Source organism: Chiloscyllium plagiosum, unplaced genomic scaffold (assembly GCF_037043375.1).
Source record: "Chiloscyllium plagiosum isolate Xiang-an unplaced genomic scaffold, Cpla_swu_hap1 HiC_scaffold_34, whole genome shotgun sequence".
Lineage (NCBI taxonomy): Eukaryota > Metazoa > Chordata > Chondrichthyes > Orectolobiformes > Hemiscylliidae > Chiloscyllium > Chiloscyllium plagiosum.
The window spans coordinates 54064045-54084145 of NW_028270172.1; the positions used below are offsets into that span (position 1 = coordinate 54064045).

The window sequence follows — 20101 nt, forward strand, 5'->3', positions numbered from 1 at the left end:
AATAAACAGACTCTGAAATTAGGGTAAAGGAAACACATGCAGAATGGTAATAATTGCCACACTGACCTGGAAAATCCCAGTCTCCATCCCTGGCCTGTGCTGCTTCGTCTCTCTGGAGAGGAGATTTCTGTTGGCTCAGGATCTGGAGTAGCTGCAAGAGTGAGAGACACTGACAGCGGCAGCAATAGACCCTCATAGTGAGGGATACCAAACAGAGAGATACTGAGTGATATCAGCAGAGTGCAGGAAGATTTCAGGAGCAAACCATTATGTAAGAAGAAGGGGTTTTGATTCATTTTGCTGCTGGTGTCAATGCTCAGGAATGGGAAACCTGGGAGAAGGCAAAGTGATGGCCAGGTGGTATTATCGCTGTGCTATTTATCCAGAGACTCAGCTAATGTTCAAAACCCACCATTGTAAATAGGAGAATGCCTGAGTGCCGTGGGGACTGGAGCAGGTTACAATGATATCATGTGCTCTAGAGGTTGGAGGGAGGTGCACAGATGGGGAGTTTGGTAAGGACTCGAGAATGTTCGAAACAGGGTGGGCTGTAGGTTCTGGACAAGATGATAGAGATGAGGATTTATGGAGCTTTTTTGAGCACAGAGACCATAACTGTTAGCTTCAATGACATTATGGAAAGAGATAAGGATAATGCAGAAGCTAAGTATCTAAACTTGGGGAGGACATTTATCATTAGATTACCACTGTTACTCTATGTTATCATTAGACTGGCAAGCCTCGACTGCAAGGAACTACACTTGTTGGAGTCTCTATTTGGAACACGGGAGACGTTTAATGTGATGCAGTGAGAATTCAGAGCAAATGTGTTTAGCGAGGAATGAATGGCTCAAACAGCACATCCAGCAAATACTGATCAAGCGATAGTGTGAGTTTGATAAAAAAAACTACAGTGCAATAGAAACAGACGAAGCCATTCAAAAGTCTAGAGTGTGTGGGCAGGGAGGTGGGGGGGGGGGGGGGGGGGGGTGGTGGATGCTGGGGGTGGTGGTGGTAGTGGTCCTTAAAAATGAACAGGCAAACAACGGTCACAAAATATCCTTAGCAAATAATATTAATGAAAATCCACAAGGTATTTAATAAGTACAGTTAGAGTAAGAGGATTCCCAACTAAGCAGTGGGGCCTGTTGGAAACCAAAGGGACAAACCGTGCATGGAGCCAGAGGAAGTAGGTGAGGTCTTCAATGAATACTTCCCATCTGTATTCACACAGGAGCAAGGCATTGTAGCCGGGGATGGTGAGGTTCTGGAACATACTAAGATCAATGAGGAGGAGGAGTTAAATGTTTTCACAGGCAAAAAGGTGGAGAAATACCCAGTAACAATAAAATATATCTCCGGCTGCTCTGGGAGGTAATGGAGCAGATTGCTGGGGCCCTGGCGGATATATTTAATACTTTGCTGGCCACAGATGAAGTGCTGAACGACTGGAGGATCGCTAATGTGGTTCCTTTATACAAGAGCAGCAGGGATAGGCCAGGTAATTACAGAACAGATAGTCTGACAGCAGGGGGAGGGAAATTATTGGAAACAATTCTGAGGGACAGGAGGATCAACATTCGAAAGGACAGGAATATATTAGGGATTATCTGTATGGATTTGCTTGAGGACTGTCCTCTGATATTGATGAGGGCAGTGCAGATGATGTGGGTTACATCGAGTTCATTGAGGTCTTTGACAAGGTCCCACATGGAAGGCTGGTCCAAAAGGGAAGAGCCCATGGGATCCAAGGCAAGTTGGTAAATTGGATCCACAATTGGTGGAGGGTTGTTTTTATGATTGGAAGCCTTTGGCCAGCGGATGTAACACAGGGATCTGTGCAGGAACCATTGCTGGTTATTATGTACATTAATAACTCGGATGTGAAAGCAGAAGGTTTGCAGATGACATGAAAGGTGAGGGTGTTGTCCACAGTGAGGGGGATGGTCTCAGGCTGCAGTCTGATATCGATCAGATGATAAATTGAGCAGAGTTTACTTCTGATCACTGTGAGGTAATGCACTATGGGAAGTCTAATAAGCAAACCGTATACATCATGAATGGTAGGTCCTCCTGGAGTACTGAGGAAAACAGGGACATTGGTGGGCAAGTCCCTGGATGTCTGAGGTGTCAGCACAGGTAGATAGTCATCATGTAAATGGCCCAACTGGAGAATGGGTCTATACCTGACCTCCCCGAGGGAATGTCACTGAGGTGTTAGTGGGGGAGCACTTTGGAAAGTCACCACAATTGTATTCGTTTGAAAATAGCGATGGAAAAGGACAGGCCTGGTCCACAAGTTCAAATTATAAAATGGAGGAAGATAGTTTTATGTCATGAATTTTAAAAGTAGATCTGGGGAGGCTATTTGCAGGTAAAGGGAAGTCTGGCAAGTAGGAATATTTTAAAACCGAGATAAAAAGAGCATTCAGCGACAGCATGTTCCTGTTAGTGTGCAGCTCAATGCTGACTGAATTAGGAAACTCTGGCTGAGTTTCGAGGCTGTGGTCAAGAAAACAGGGGGGCACATAACTGGTTGACTCAAGTGAATCCTTTCAGGAACATCGGGGCTGTAGAAATACACTTAGGATGGAAATCAGGAATGAAAAAAGGGGGCATGAGATAGCTTTGGAAGAGAAAGTTAAGGAAAATTGAAAGAGATTCTACAAGTGCATTAAGAGCAAAAGAAGAGCTAGGGACAAAACCGGTATCCTTAGTGATCATTGAAGCCAACGATGTGTGAAACTACAAGATCCGAAACAAATATTTCACTTTGGAACTACTGTGGATAAAGATTGGGGCGCTCGGGGGACTAAACAGTGTTTGGCCTGACTACTATTGGAATACTGTGTGCAATTCTGGTCTCAATGCCATCGGAAGGATGTTGTGGAACATGAAAGGGTTCAGAAGAAATTAACAAGGAAGCTGCCAGGGTTGGAGGGTTTGCTCTTCAGGGAAAAGCCTGAATAAGCTGGGGCTGTTTTCACTTGAACATGGGAGGCTGAGGAGTTACCTGATAAAGGTGTTTAAAATCATGATGGTCATTGAGAGTCAATAGACAAGGTCTTTCCCCAGGCTGGGGGATTCCAAACCGACAGGGCATAACTTTAAAATGCGAGGGGAACTTTTCAAAGAGGCCTGAAAGAAAACTGGCTCCCGCAGAGTGTATGGAATAAGCTGCCAGAGGAATTAGTGGAGGCTGATAGAAATACATTTAAAAGGAATGTGGATGGGTATATGAATAAGAAGGTTTGATAGAGGTGTACAAGATGATTAGGGGTTTAGATAGGGTTGACCGTGAGAACCTTTTCCACGTATGGAGTCAGCTATTACGAGGATACTTAAAAAAAAGACGTGAGCGTCACATTGTTACACAGAGGGTGGATTGTGTGTGGAATGAACTTCCCAAGGAAGGGATGAATGTGGGGACAATTACAATGTTTAAAAGACATCAGGATTAGTACAGGAATAGGAAAGGTTTGAAGCGATATGATCAAGGAACAGGCAGGTGGGATGAGATCCGTTTTAGAGTATGGTTAGCATTAACTGAACAGTGCGGTATGACTCTCTGATTATGATTATAATATTGTGTCATTAAGTAAGAAAGGCTGCAAGAGGAAGCCAGGAAACTACAGACTGATGACCAGACATCAGGGTGCGACACTTATTGGAGGTCATTCTGATTGGTAGGACTTACATGGCATTTGGAAAGACAAGGACTGATTACGGCAGCCAGCATGGCTTTGTGCGTGGTAAAATATGTCCCACAAACTTGACTTGAAGATAGATGAAGGCAGAGCAACAGACGTTGTTTCTGGCTTCAGCAACCCTTGGTCAGGGTGTAGCATGATACATTGATTAGTAAGGGTAGGTCACAAGGGATCAGGGAGAGCTTGCCAACTGGATACAAAATGGGATGACAGTGGGAGACAGAGGGTAGTGGGAGAGGGTTGTTGTTCAGACTGGAGGCCTCTGACCAACAGTGTGCTTTCAGGATTGGTGCTGGGACCACTGTTGTGCACCATTTACATCAACAATTTGAGTGAAAATATAGGAGTTCCTGTTAATATGTTTGTGGATACCAAGATTAGTGGAAGAGTGGGCAGGGAATATAGTTATCGAAGGGGATGTTAATCAACTGGGTCAGTGGGCCAAGGAATGAAAGATGGAATTTAATTCAGGTGTTGGATTTAGTTCAGACAAACCAGGGAGGACTAATGCAGTTAATGGCAGCGCCCTTATCGAATAGAGAGAGACCAAGAGATGCAGTTACATTGTTCCTTGGAAGTGACATCACAGGCGGACAGGGTGGGGAAAGCAGCATTTGGCACACTTGTCTTCATTGGTCAGAGCATTGAGTACATGAGTTGGAGATATTTGTAATATTGTCATCAATATTTTTCCTGGGCAGAGGAGGCCACGGGTTGACCAGGTTTATAAAACCATGCAGGGCCTAAGTAAGGTGAAAAGCCAAGGGTATGTGAGCCCAAAGCTAGAGGCATAAATGTGAGGTGAGAAAGTAAGGATTTAAAGAGGGAGCTGAGGGGCAACATTTTCCACAGAGGATGGTGCATAGATGGAATGGACTGCCAAAGGAAATGGTGAAAACAAGTACAGTTGCAACATGGAAAAGACACTTGTGCAGGTACATGGAGAGGAGAAGATTTGAAGGGATATGGGCCAAACACAGGCAAATGCGACTCATTCCATTTCGGAAACCTCGGCTGAAGAGTCATGCCGCACAGAAACAGACCCTATGTCTTCAGTTGTTGGAGGAGGAGACTATCAAGACAAGGCATGTTGTAGACACTGACGCAAGTTACAGCGATATGGATGGGCATCTGGACTGGAGGTTTCAAATATGTCAAGAAATTGGTGAGAGGAGAGGAGATGACAGAGATAGGAACTGTAATAGGAGTTAGAATGATTGAAGACACTGGTCCACAAGACGAGCCACAGATACAGTACTGGAGAGGGAATAGGGAACAAAAAGATCCCAGGCAGCATTACCACCCTCTCGTTGCAGGCCCGCTTTTCCCTCTGTTGTCCTAATGCTCACCAAGGCAGCAAATACTTGGATTGAAAACTGGGAACTACCGATGCTGTCTCAGTACAAAACAAAACTTAAAGTAAAGGTGGTGACTGAACCTGGGGGTGTCTGTACTGTGCTCGCTCTGCACCACTATATCTATGTCATGTCTTGTTTGGAGCCCTCTCAATGCTCTCTGCACTGGAATGATCTTACCTGGCGGCAGGATTTATTGAGGGTTGCGCCCTCCCTGACCTTTATCTCTCTGACTGACCAACCATCGTCCCAACCAGCAGTTGGCAAGTCTATTGAATCAGGAACTCCCCGAGTACCTGTAGAAGACACAGAAGTAGGCACAATGGGAAATTAGACTGATGCTGTGGGGGCTATACATGTAGAATGGCACTAAGCCCCACATAGATCTGTAAAATCCCAGTCTCCATTCCTGGCCTGTGCTGCCTCATCTCTCTGGTGTGGAGAATTCTGTTGGCTCAGGATCTGGAGTAGCTGCAAGAGTGAGAGACGCTGACAGAGGCAGCAATTAGCCCCTTCCCTGATCAGAGACCGCCACCTCCTTACCCGGGCTTTTTTTCAACCTGTATGCAGGACTTGTGAATTGTCTCCGCTCCTTTCTCCCAGAGAGGCCCCCTCACACGGGCTCTGAGCGCCGCTCTCTGAAGCCGATCGCAGTCGCTACCGGAGAAAGCAGCTCCATATGTCTCTCTCTCTCTCTCTCTCTCCCTGTGTCCTGATCAATGTGACACTGCGCATGCTCCACATGGAAACCAAACTGCGCGTGCGTCTGAGATTATTGGTGAGTTGATATATAATCTTCATACCTGCACAGGATCATGGGTGAAATATTTGTCATTAACAACTGTACTGTCGAGTTAGAGACATGGAGGTGTCCAGCATGTAAGCAGATTGTTCGGTTTATTTTAACCATACCGGCCAGGTATGTAAATTATCAATCGTTCTTGGAGTTTGAAAATAAGTTTCTTACTCTAGTTGTGTAAATCGATTGGAAATATGTACGTTATCAGATTTACATTTCAACTACTTCTTAAAATCTCGATTCGGAGTTGCCGGTGTGGGACTGGGGTGTACAAAATTAAAAATCACACAACACCAGATTATAGTCCAACAGGTTTAATTGGAAGCACACTCGCTTTCGGAGCGACTCTCCTTCATCAGGTGACACAATCACCTGATGAAGGAGCGTCGCTCCGAAAGTTAGCGTTCTTCCAATTAAACCTGTTGGACTATAACCTGGTGTTGTGTGATTTTTAACTTCTTATAATCTCACATTGATTTATGAGAGAGGTTTAATGCTCCACTATGGAGTGAAAATGATCACAATCGTGCAAAACAGTTTGCTTTCTGACCAATCATTCCCCGAGAGTGATTTGACCCCGCTCCTCACTCATTTTGTTTGGGGACCGGCCGCTGTTCGGTCCTCCAGTTCCTCCCCTTCCTCCCAATTGCAGCGTTGACTCAGGCATAACTCAGCAGGCTGAAGGACAAGGGAAGTGAGAGTCGATGCCTTGTGATGTGGTGAAAATATCCCGAATCTTGGACTGAGAGACCTGAGTTCAATTCACAGCTTGTGCAGGTGTGTGTAATAACAACTTTGAACAGGTTCATAAGGAAAAACAAGGGAAGTCAGGAACAGATTAAAACAAAAAGAAAATGCATACAATGTCGTGGGGCTCTCCATGCTCAGATGATTTTAGTCTTTACCAAGTGTTTCAGGGCCCCAGTGGGTCCCAGGACAGACTGTTCCACTCCTCGTGCACAGCCAGATACCACGATTGTGGGGCAAAGTGTTGTGGTGGGATATGGAGGTGCTTTTCTGAAAGGCCCTCAGTTTTGGAGGTGAAAATAGATGAGAAGGAGCAGGGTTTTGTATGGAGTTAACTGTTCCCCTCCTTTTGCAGCATCTTATTATTGCCCTGACTCTACCTCATACATGTTTGGTAGAGATCAGTGACGTTTCGTAAGCCCACAATACAAGATCTGTCACTCTGTTTAAGACAGCAGAAATCTCTTGTAGCACAAGAGTCATAGAACAATACAGCGCAGAACAAGCCCTTCGGTCCTTGATGTTGCGCCAGCCTGTGAACTGTTCTCAGCTCGTCCCCGTACACTATCCTAAAATCACCCATGTGCTTATCTAAGGATTGTTTAAATCTTCCTGATTTGGCTGAGTTGTCTACATTAGCAAGTAGTACATTTCACACCCTTACCACTCTCTGAGTAAAGAACATGCCTCTGACATCTGTCTTAAATCTATCACTCCTCATTTGCAGTTATGGCCCTTGTGCATACTGACATCATCATCCTAGAAAAACCCTTCCACTGTCTACCCTATCTAAGCCTCTGATCATCTTGTATGTCTCTATCAAATCCCCTCTTAGCCTCCTTCTTGCCAAAGAGAACAGGTTCAAGTCTCTCAGCCTTTCCTCATAAGACCTTCCCTCCAGACGAGGCAACATCCTGGTTAATCTCCTCTGCACCTTTTCCAATTCCACCACGTCCTTCCTGAAATATGGGCACCAGAACTGCACACAATATTCCAAATATGGCCGCACCAGCATTTTGTATATTTGCAGCATGATATTGCGGCTCTGGAACTTAATTACTCTATGAATTAAACCTAACACACCGTGGGTGGCACCTGGGTGGCAACTTTCAGGTACAAGGACTCCAACATCCCTCTGCATATCCACACTACCAAGAATCTTTCCATTGACCCACTACTCTGCCTTCCTGTTATTCTTCTCAAAGTGCATCACTTCACATTTAGCTGCATTGAACTCCGTTTGCCACCTCTCAGCCCAATTCTGCAGTTTTGCCAAATCCCCCTGTAACACTCTTCCACACTGTCCACTACTCCACAGACTTTAGTGTCGTCTGCAAATTTACTAATCCATCCACCTATGCCTGCGTCTAAGTCATTTCTAAAAATAACAAACAGCAGTGGTCCCAAAACAGATCTTTGTGGCACACCACTAGTAACTGGACTCCAGTTGAATATTTTATCAACCACCACTCGCAGCCTTCCTTTAGAAAGCCACTTTCTAATCCAAACTGCTAAATCACCCTCAATTCCATGCCTCTGCATTTTCTCCAACAGCCTACCATATGGAACCTTATCAAAGGCTTTACTGAAGTCCATGTATACCACGTCAACTGCCCTACCCTCATCTACATGCTTGGTCAACTTCTCAAAAAAACTCAGAGGTTTGCGAGACACGACCTGCCCTTGACGAAACCATGTTGATTATCTGAAATCAAATTGTTGTTTGCAAGATTATTATAAATCTGATCTCTTATAATCCTTTTCAAAACCTTTCCGACAACAGAAGTCAGGCTCACTGGTGTAGAATTACCTGGGTCATCTCTATTGCCCTTCTTAAACAAAGGCACAACATTTGGAATTCTCCAGTCCTCTCCAAACCTGGAGACAATGACGACTCAAATATCAAAGCCAAATGCTCTTCTATCTCCTCCCTAGCTTCCCAGAGATTCCTCGGATAAATCCCATCCGGCCCAGTGGACTTGTCTACTTTCACTCCTTCTAGAATTGAAAACACCTGTTTCTAACTAATCTCCATCCTTTCTAGTCTAATATCTTGTACCACATTCTTCTCCTCTACAATATTCTCCTTTTCCCGAGTGAAAACCTCTCCGATCTCCACAGGGTACACACTCAACTTCCCACTTCTGTCTTTGATTGGATCTATTCCTACCCTAATCATCATTTTATTCCTCACATACCTATAGAAAACTTTAGGGTTCTCCTTTATTCTATTTGCTGAAGACTGCTCGTGTCCTCTCTTTGCTCTTCTTAACTCTCTCTTTAAATCCTTCCTAGCTGATCTGTAACTCCCCATCTGAATCATCTTGCCTCATCAACACAAGCCTCCTTCTTCTTCGTAACAAGAGATGCAATTTCTGTAGTAAACCACGGTTCCCTTATCTTATCACTTCCTCCCTGCCTGACAGTGACATACCTATCAAGGACATGCAATACCTGTTCCTTAAACCAGCTCATTTTCATTGTCTGCATCCCCTGCATTTTGCTACCCCATTCTATGCATCCTAATTCCTGCCTAATCGCATTATAATTGCTCTTGTCCCATCGATAACTCCTGACCTGTGGCATGTATCTGTCCCTTTCCATCGCTAAACTAAAAGTATCTGAATTATGGTCACTCTCTCCAAAGTGCTCACCTAAAACTAAATCAAACACGTGGTGTGGTTCATTACCAAGCACCCGATCCAATGTGGCCTCCCCTCTTGTCGGCCCTTCAACATACTGTGTCAGGAAACCCTCCTGTACACACTGGACAAAAACTGATCCATCCAACGTACTAGAGTTATAGTATTCCCAGTCAATGTTGGGGAAGCTAAAGTTCCCCATAATGACCACCCTAGTACTTTTGCTTTTACCCAGAATAATTTTGCTAATCCTCTCTTCCACTTTCCTGGAACTCTGTGGAGGCCTATAAAAAAACTCCAAGCAGTGTGACCTCTCCTCTCCTGTTTCTAACCTCAGGCCAGACTACCTCAGTAATAGAGTCCTCATCAAAAGTACTCTCAGCAACCATTATACTATCCTTGACTAACATGACTTGCATGGACCCATCGCAGTGCTTTAAACTCCATGAGGCAGCCATACTGTCTATGCCAGACAGATTCAGTCTGGAGTTGAAACTTTATTGCTGGAACAGCACAGCAGGTCGGGCAGCATCCAGGGAACAGGAGATTCGACGTTTCGGGCACAGGCCCTTCTTCAGGAAGAAGGGCCTGTGCCCGAAACGTCGAATCTCCTGTTCCCTGGATGCTGCCTGACCTGCTGTGCTGTTCCAGCAATAAAGTTTCAACTTTGATCTCCAGCATCTGCAGACCTCACTTTCTCCTCGAAGATTCAGTCTGGAACCTCCTTTGTCCTTAAGACCTTATACACTGCCTACACTCCTCCGTTTCCCCTTTGCATGTTCCCTTTCCAACCCACCCCACCTGCATCACTCCACAATTGGAGCTGTCAAGGGCAGAAGTCTGTCAAATAGCCTCCCTAACCTTTTCTATCCTCCTTTAAGATTTTTTTTTTTAAATAATCATTCTCCTGAATCAATGTTTTGATCATCCATGAAGCACCTTAGGAGATTTGCCATTGTGAAAGATTCCATACAATACAAGTAGTTGTTATTTTTGCCGTACATTAGGAGAAACAGGAATGATGCATTCAAAACTCTAACAAGAAAGTCACTGATAGGCGCAGTGTATAGGCCACCAAATAATAACATCACATTGGGATGGGCAATAAACAAAAAAAATAACTGATGCCTGTAAAAATGGTATGGTTATTATCATGGGTGATTTTAATCTACATGTAGATTGGTCAAACCAGATCAGTCAGGGTAGCTTTGAGGAGTTCATTAGGTGTATCTGTGATATTTTACTTGAACAGTATGATCTACAAGGATCTACAAGGGAGCAAGCTATCCAAGATCTGGCCCTATGCAATGAGACAGGAATAATTAGTGATCTCAGAGTTAGGGATCCTCTCGGAAGAAGTGATCACTGTATAGTTGAATTTAATACATATGGAGAGTGTGAAGATAAAATCTAATACCTGGGTCCTGTGCTTGGACATGGAGAACTACAATAGAATGAGGGAGAACCTGGATAACGTAGAGTGGAAACAAAGATTTTATGGTGGGACAGTTGATGAGCAGTGGAAGATTTTCAAAGACATTTTACAAAGTCCTCAGCAAAGGTATATTCCAGTGAAAGGGAAGGACTGTAAGAAAAGGCGTTCTCTGCGATGGGTATCTAAGGAAAGTGATCAAATTGAAAGGCATACAAAGTGGCCAAAACCAGCATGAAACTAGAACTGGGAAAACTTTAACGGTCAACAGAAAGCCACAGAAGAGCTGCAAAGAAATGTAAGATAGAACATGAGAAAAATAAACTAGCACAGACTATAAAGACAGATAGCAAAAGTTTATATAAACAAACATAATGAGAAAAAAGTGGCTAAAGTAAATGTTGGTCCTTTGGAAAAACAGAAGGAGCATTTAGTTATGGCATATCACAGTGGAGGATACTAATATCTTGCCAGTAATTAACAAAGAGACAAATATAGGTGAGGATTTGAAAACTATCATTATTACAGAACAGCTCGTTTTGGACTGTTGGAGGTAATTGAGCTAATAATAGAAAATTCTCCTGGCGCTGACAGAATGTGTCCCAGGGTACTAAAAGAGATGCCAGGAGAAATAGCTATTGCACTGACAGTAATTTTCCAAAATTCACTGGACATTTTGGCAGTCCCAGCAGATTGGAAAGCAGCAAAAGTGACACCACTATTTTAAAAAGGAGGTGGACAAAAAATGGGGAATTATACCCCAGTTAGCTTCTTCTCTGTAGTGGGAAAGATGCTTGGGTCTATTATCAAGGACGAAATAGCAGGGATTCGATAGAAATTGTCCCATTGGACAGACACAGCATGGGTTCATGAAGTGCAGGTCATGCTCGACAAATCTTTTGGAATTCTATGAAGACATTTCAAGCAAGGTGGACAACGGGAGCCCAGTGGATACGGTGTACCTGGATTTCCAAAAGGCCTTCAACAAGGTGCTGTGCAAGAGGCTGTTGCATAATATAAGGGTGCATGGCGTTAGGGGTAGAGTATTAGCATGGATAGAAGATTGGTTGACTAACAGGAAGCAAAGTGTGGGCTTAAATGCGTATTATTCTGGCTGGCAATCAGTGACTAGTAGTGTGCCTGAGGGATCAGTGTTGGGACTGCAATTATTTAGAATTGATACAGATGATTTGGAGTTGGGGACCACTTGTAGGGTGTCAAAGTTTGCATATGACACTAAGATGAGTGGCAGGACAAAGTGTGCAGAGGGCTGTGAAACTCTGCAGAGGAACATAAATACATTGAGTGAGTCGGTCATATGTAATGTCATACTGTTTGGTTGGAGTAACATGAAAAAAGAGATTATTACTTGAATTTTAAAAAGTTGCATTATTTGATATGCAGAGGCACCTGAGTATCCTTCTGCATGAAGGTTGGACACCAGGTATAACAATCAATTCAGAAGGCAAATGCAATTTTGTCCTTCATTGCTGAAGGGATTGTGCTGAAAAGCAGAGGTTATGTTCCAGCTGTATTGGGTGCTGGTGAGGCCACACCTGTAGTTTTTATCTCCTCAGTTGAGAAAGGATGTACTTGCACTAGAGGGGGTGCAGAGGAGGTTATCTATGTTGATTCCGGAGTTGAGGGGGTTGGCTTAACAGAGACTGAGTAGATTGGGATTATATTCATTGGAATTCAGAAGAATGGAGACATATAAAATAATGAATGAAGTGGATAAAATAGAAGTAGAGAGGATGTTTCCACTGGCAGGTGAATCTAGGACAAGAGGGCATCACTTCAAAATTAGAGGCAGCAAATTTAGGACTGAATTGAGAAGGAACTTCTTAACCTCAATGGAATTCATTGCCTAGGGAAGTAGTTGATGCTAGTTCAGTAAACGTTTTTAAAGCTCAGATAGATTTTTTTTTAAAAGAAATAATTAATTAAGGAATACGGTGAGAACATGGGTAAATGGTTCTGCGTCCACGAAATGATCAGCCAAGATCTTATTGAATGGCAGAGCAAGATCAAAGGGCAGGATGGCCTTCTGTTCCCAGTTCAGATGTTATGCATTCCTCCCTCACTCGTGACTTGGAGGTGCTGGTGTTGGATTCGGATGGACAAAATTAAAATTCACAGAACACCAGGTTTATTTGGAAGCACGAGCGTTGCTGCAACTTCATCAGGTGGTTGTGTGTTTTTAACTTTGTCCCTCACTCATGTAATTTATGAACAGCAACAAAAGCCACGAAGCACTGTGCATGCTCCAGCCAACAATAGTCCCCGGATGATTGATGTCAGCGGCGGACCAATGGAAGGACAGGGGCGGAACTGGTGGGGCAGTTGGCCCTTCGATCAATCAGAGTGAACGAGGGGCAGGACGTCATCCGCGGATGTGCGGGCCGAGCCCTGTCGGTAAGGAAAGAAATAAACAGCAGCAACCGGGAGGGAAATGGTGTTGGTATGGGCTGAGAGGTTTTACAAATATTTGGTGCACATCGGAAAATACAATTTGAAACTTAGTCTCGTTTTTGCAGCAAACGCGAAAATGCCTCATCTAGCGATTGACTCGAGTACCACCATCTTTATTCGGGGCAATGATTCACTGGACACGTGCGGCCGCCAGCTTTATAGGGGGCAAGATTCAGAGGGGTGTATGTGCAGCCCTCCCTGGTAGAGAGTCATAGGGCAGGATTTACACAGAGCACATTCAAACCCAGAGAAATGGATTTTGTTTTCTGGATTTGGTTCGTCATTCATTTAAATGATTTGGATGTGAATAGAGGCGGTACAGTTAGTAAGTTTGCAGGTGACACCAAAATTGGTATTGTAGTCAGTGAGGAAGTGAGGACTGCAGATGCTGGGGATCAGAGCTTAAAAGTGTTGCTGGAAAAGCGCAGCAGGTCAGACAGCATCAAAGGAGAAGGAGAATCGACGTTTCGGGCATGCCCAACTCCGCCCCCACGCCGACCTCCGTCCCCGCCACCAGCTCCAGCCCCACACCAGGTCCTAGCTCCCTGCCCTGCCGTGTTTTCACCATCCCTCCAGAACTACCCCTCTCTGAGGATGAAAGATCAGTCCTCAGCAGAGGCCTCACCTTCATTCCCCTACGCTCTCGGATTAACGAGTTCAACACGCGGCGAGACATCGAACAATTCTTCCACCGCCTTTGCCTCCGTGCCAACTTCTTCAACCAGGATTCTCGCCCACCCTCTGACGACCCCTCCTCCAACACACCGCATCCACCTGGACACCCCGCGCTGGCCTCTTACCCGCCCTCTATCTCTTCATAGCCAACTGCCACCGCGACATTAACCGCCTCAACTTCTCCACCCCTCTCACTCACTCCAACCTCTCACCCTCGGAACGTACAGCCCTCCACTCCAACCCCAATCTCACCATCAAACCGGCAGACAAGGGAGGCGCAGTAGTAGTTTGGCACACTGACCTTTACACCGCTGAGGCTAAACGCCAGCTCGCGGATACCTCCTCCTGCTGCCCCCTTGACCATGACCCCACCTCCCACCACCAAACCATCATCTCCCAGACCATCTATAACCTCATCACCTTAGGGGATCTCCCATCCACCGCCTCCAACCTCATAGTCCCACAACCCCGCACTGCCCGTTTCTACCTCCTGCCCAAAATCCACAAACCTGACTGCCCCAGCCGACCCGTTGTCTCAGCCTGCTCCTGCCCCACCGAACTCATCTCTGCATACCTCGACACGGTCCTGTCTCCCTTCGTCCAAGAACTCCCCACCTACGGTCGGGACACCACCCACGCCCTCCACCTCCTCCATGATTTTTCGCTTCTCCGGTCCCAACGCCTTATCTTCACCATGGACATCTCGTCCTTGTACACCTCCATCCCCCATCACGAAGGACTCAAAGCCCTCCGCTTCTTCCTTTCCCGCCGTACCAACCAGTACCCTTCCACTGACACCCTCCTTCGACTGACTGAACTGGTCCTCAGCCTGAACAACTTCTCTTTCCAATCCTCCCACTTCCTCCAAATCAAAGGAGTAGCCATGGGCCCCAGCTATGCCTGCCTCTTCGTAGGATATGTGGAACAGTCCATCTTCTGCAGCTACACTGGCACCACCCCACACCTTTTCCTCCACTACATCGATGATTGTATCGGCGCTACCTCGTGCTACTGCGAGGAGGTTGAACAGTTCATCCACTTTACCAACACCTTCCACCTGGACCTTTCCATTTCTATCTCGGGCGACCGAATCAACACAGACATTTACGATAAACCGACCGACTCCCACAGCTACCGAGACTACACCTCCTCCCACCCTGCCCCCTGTAAAAACGCCATCCCATATTCACAATTCCTTCGTCTCGCCACATCTGCTCCCAGGAGGACCAGTTCCAAAACCGTACAACCCAGATGGCCTCCTTCAAAGACCGCAATTCCCCCCCAGACGTGATCGACGATGCCCTCCTCCACTTCCCGCTCCTCTGCCCTTGAGCCCCGCCCCTCCAACCGCCACCAGGACAGAACCCCACTGGTCCTCACCTACCACCCCACCAACGTATCATCCGCCGTCATTTCCACCACCTCCAAATGGACCCCACCACCAGGGATATATTTCCCTCCCCTCCCCTATTAGCATTCCGAAAAGACCACTCCCTCCGTAACTCACTCGTCAGGTCCACACCCCCCACCAACCCAACCTCCACTCCCGGCACCTTCCCCTGCAACCGCAAGAAATGCAAAACTTGCGCCCACACCTCGCCCCTTACTTCCCTCCAAGGCCCCAAGGGACACTTCCATATCTGCCACAAATTCACCTGCACCTCCACACACATCATTTATTGCATCCGCTGCACCCGATGTGGCCTCCTCGAGATTGGGGAGACAGACCGCCTACTTGCGGAATGTTTCAGAGAACACCTCTGGGACACCCGAACCAACCAACCCAACCACCCTGTGGCTCAACACTTCAACTCCCCCTCCCACTCCACCAAGGACATGCAGGTCCTTGGACTCCTCCATTGTCAGACCATAGCAACACGACGGTTGGAGGAAGAGCACCTCATCTTCCACCTAGGAACCCTCCAACCACAAGGGATGAACTCAGATTTCTCCAGTTTCCTCATTTCCCCTCCCCCCACCTTGTCTCAGTCAAATCCCTCGAACTCAGCACCGCCTCCGTAACCTGCAATCTTCTTCCTGACCTCTCCGCCCTGTTTTAAAAAATTCTCAAGGTCAGGTTCGTAGGAGAGTAGTCTGACACAGAACAAACGACCAAGAGGCGAGTCTGCTAGAATATGGGCATTTTATTCCCCGCATCGTCGCCACAACCAGGTCCAAACAACGGGTCTGGCTTATACTCACTCTACATATTACCAAAACTGGGAGCCGTCAGTTCTCGTAGAGCGGTTGCCAACAACCCACGCTCGGCGGTTAAACGTAACCCCGGAGCAGACTCACCGAACTGGAGACTTTTCCAGCTGATATACTCCCTTCCAGATATAAACATTCATGTGAACAGCAGAGCAAGGCTAAAAAACACATTCCATTCTGGTTACATACAGATAAGAAGATTCACACGGGACTAAGCAACACCTCCATTCCGGTTAGATTCACACATGTATTGGGACATAATTTTTAACCGTTTCACCACATTCCACTGCTTGGAATTTTACACCACATTCCACTGCTTGGCCCAATACATGTGTTACATTATGCTTAATTCAGTTCAATTCGTTTCAGTTAATTTCAGTTCAGTCAATTCAGTGTAATTCAATTCAGTTCCGTCCATTTCAATTCAATTTAGCTCAGTTCCATTTTGTTCCGTTCAATTTGATTCACTTCAGTTCCACTCAGTTCAGTTCAGTTCAATCCCATTCAATTCTGTTAACTCCGCTTCAGCCTTTTGGACATGCCCACATCCTCCGCTGTACCCCAGGCAAGGGGTTCTTCGGCAGGACTGGGATCCTTTCTCAAACAAACTGCCACGTACATGCCCACATCCATGCCATCCAGGGACGGTCGGGACCTCCACAGTTTGTTCTTCTGGTTTCTTAGTCGTTTTCCAAAACATTGTTCTGTATCAAAATCTCTCCTCAATTGCGATTGATCCTGCCGACTACGCCAAATGTTTTAAAAAATTCTCAAGGTCAGGTTCGTAGGAGAGTAGTCTGACACAGAACAAACGACCAAGAGGCGAGTCTGCTAGAATATGGGCATTTTATTCCCCGCATCGTCGCCACAACCAGGTCCAAACAACGGGTCTGGCTTATACTCACTCTACATATTACCAAAACTGGGAGCCGTCAGTTCTCGTAGAGCGGTTGCCAACAACCCACGCTCGGCGGTTAAACGTAACCCCGGAGCAGACTCACCGAACTGGAGACTTTTCCAGCTGATATACTCCCTTCCAGATATAAACATTCATGTGAACAGCAGAGCAAGGCTAAAAAACATATTCCATTCTGGTTACATACAGATAAGAAGATTCACACGGGACTAAGCAACACCTCCATTCCGGTTAGATTCACACATGTATTGGGACATAATTTTTAACCGTTTCACCACATTCCACTGCTTGGAATTTTACACCACACGCCCCCACCCCACTCTGGCCTATCACCCTCACCTTGATCTCCTTCCACCTATCGCATCTCCAACTCCCCTCCCCCAAGTCCCTCCTCCCTACCTTTTATCTTAGCCTGCTGGACACACTTTCCTCATTCCTGAAGAAGGACTTATGCCCGAAACGTCGATTCTCCTGTTCCTTGGATGCTGCCTGACCTGCTGCGCTTTTCCAGCAACACATTTTCAGCTCTGATCTCCAGTCCTCACTTTCTCCACTTTTGGAATGCTCAAACTGCTTTCAATTCCAGTCTCCCTGCAATAGGAAATATGTTAGGAAACTTGGAAGAGTTCAGAAAAGATTTACAAGGGTGTTGCCAGTATTAAAATATTTGAACCATAGGGAGGAGCTGAGGATATTTTCCCTGGAGCAATGGACACTATGGGATGGCATTATACAACTTCAAGGCTGCAATGTTTCCTGCATCTGTCACCATTTCAGATGCTGCCCGACCTGTTGAGGATCTCCAGCACTTTTTGGTTTTATTGCAGATTTCCACCATTTTGCTGAAGCACTTGGAGACAGAGAGCTGTACAGGTCCAGTTTTGGAGGTTAAAAACAATGACTGCAGATGCTGGAAACCAGATTCTGGATCAGTGGTGCTGGAAGAGCACAGCAATTCAGGCAGCATCCAAGGACAGGCAAAATCGACGTTTCGGGCAAAAGCCCTTCATCAGGAATGAAGGGCTTTTGCCCGAAACGTCGATTTTGCCAGGTCCAGGTTTTGTTGACTGATTGCTGGGATGGCAGGACTGATGGATGAAGAGAGACTCAATCCTCGTTTAATCCTCCTTTCCTTTGGCTTTGAGCTGCTGAATACCTCAGTAATATTCTACCTCCCACTCCCTGACCTGAATCGGACCCATCTAAGCCTACACTTTAATTCCCATCCCCCTGCTAGTTATAACCTCACCAATGGAACTGTAAAAGCCCCCACCAGGATATTTCTCCCAGCTCTGCCCAGGGGTAACCGGTCAGGCTGGTACAGGTCCCACCCAGAAATAGTCCCAGTGCCTGAAAAATCTAAACCTTTCTCTGGTACACCATTTCCCCAGTCACACCTCCAGCTGATCTGCCCTCTTATTCATGCTCTCACTCGCACATGGCACTGGGTGCAAGTCTCGCGTTATTACATTTCAGGAGCTACATTTTAATGCACCCTTGATCTCCCTATATCCAGCTTTCAGGCCCTCATCCCTTTGTTTAGCGATGTCATTGGTATCTGTGTGTTCCACCACTACTGGCTGTTAAACCTCCAGCTCCAGAATGTCCTCCAGCAGCTCCATGATCCTAGCTCCAGGAGGTAACGTACCATCCTGGATTCATGTCTGTGGCCACAGCAGTGCCCGCCCTAACCCTGACCATTGAATCCCCTGTCACTATAGCCGTGTTTCCTCTCTTTCCTCCCGCTCTGTGCAGCAGAGCTCTCTGTGGTGTCATGAAGCTGGCTGTTGCTGATTTCCTGAGAAGCCACCCCACCCATTCCCGCCCTTGCAGAATACCAAGCAGTATACAGTATCTGTTTGAGAAGAGGCTGACCACTGGGGACTCCTGCACTCCCTTCCTGAGCCTTTTACTTGATCCGATGGTCATCCATTTCCTTTCTTCCTGTGTAACCTGCACCTGCAGTGTGACAGACTTACTAAACGTGCTGTCCATAATATTCTCAGTATCGCAGAAGCTCCACAGTGAGTCCACTCTCAGCTCCAACTCTGAAAAGCAGTTTCCCAGTAACTGCAGATGGGAACCCTTCCTGCACACATAACAGGGACACTGGAAGCGTCCCATATTTCCCACATTGTGCAAGAAGAGCACACCACAGCTCTGAGGTGCCTTGTCACAACATCTCTCTACATTCATCCAGTTACTCCCATTAAGCGAATTGAAATGAGTGAGCAATCTTCCTTCACTTCAAACATGTCCATTATAATAACAAAAAAAAACTTTATTTAAGCTGATATGTCATACTTTAAAAACTTAAATACTCCCCAGGTATCACTGACAAACTGGCTATTCCCATTGGGACTGAATTTCTGAAAGGCCTGAACTAAAACTGAGTTTCAGCTTCACCTTCTCCCTGTCTCACCTCACTATTTACACCCAACTCCAAAACACTCTCATTGAGCCAAGCAGCACTCTTGGTGCAGCCCTGCCATTTTCATTGTCTGATTAGATTAGATTAGATTACATTACAGTGTAGAAACAGGCCCTTCGGCCCAACAAGTCCACACCGACCCGCCGAAGCGAAACCCACCCATACCCCTACATTTACCCCTTACCTAACACTACGGGCAATTTAGCATGGCCAATTCACCTGACCCTGCACATCTTTTGGACTGTGGGAGGAAACCGGAGCACCCGGAGGAAACCCACGCAGACACTGGGAGAACGTGCAAACTCCACACAGTCAGTCGCCTGAGGCGGGAATTGAACCCGGGTCTCAGGCGCTGTGAGGCAGCAGTGCTAACCACCGTGCCACCGTGCCGCCCACACCTACTCACACCGTGTCTGCTCACACCTACACTTCCCTCAGCCTCCTGTACTGTTCCAATGCACCTCAATGGGAGCTCAGGACCAGCATTGCATCTTTCAATTCAGCCCTTTGTAACCCCAGAGTCAAAATGGACTTCAGCAGTTTCTGAATGAACAGACAGTTGTCAGAATCTGGAATGTTCCACCTGAAATGGTGCTGGAATTTGAGTCCACAAGGAATTTCAATGAGAAATTTGCAGAGAATTGGAAGTAGGGAGTTTACAGATTAACATTATAAAATAGATGATTGAGACTAAATCTGACAGTTCCTGCA

General features: G+C 46.2%; 1 protein-coding gene and 1 long non-coding RNA gene across 6 annotated transcripts in view; one reads left to right on the forward strand and one right to left on the reverse strand.

The window, feature by feature from the left end:
- LOC148141168 (uncharacterized) overlaps nucleotides 1-5747 on the reverse strand; it is a 31138-nt gene extending 25391 nt beyond the window's left edge. The window contains exons 1-3 of one of the 4 annotated variants that reach the window (XR_015752908.1): nucleotides 5609-5747; nucleotides 5246-5361; nucleotides 67-151 (exon numbers count right to left, since the gene is read on the reverse strand). This is a non-coding gene — a long non-coding RNA (uncharacterized LOC148141168). Of the gene's footprint in view, nucleotides 1-66; nucleotides 987-5245; nucleotides 5362-5608 lie in introns of those variants that run through there. The other 3 variants (XR_015752910.1, XR_015752909.1, XR_015752907.1) reach the window with 3 other exon arrangements.
- A 179-nt stretch (nucleotides 5748-5926) lies between these two features.
- Nucleotides 5927-20101, forward strand: part of LOC148141169 (uncharacterized) — a 47109-nt gene continuing 32934 nt past the window's right edge. Inside the window, exons 1-2 of one of the 2 annotated variants that reach the window (XM_087978468.1) lie at nucleotides 5927-5984; nucleotides 12922-13100. In XM_087978468.1, the coding sequence (XP_087834594.1) occupies nucleotides 12980-13100 (121 nt within the window). In that variant the 5' untranslated portion in view covers nucleotides 5927-5984; nucleotides 12922-12979. Of the gene's footprint in view, nucleotides 5985-6603; nucleotides 6642-12921; nucleotides 13101-20101 lie in introns of those variants that run through there. The other variant, XM_087978467.1, reaches the window with a different exon arrangement.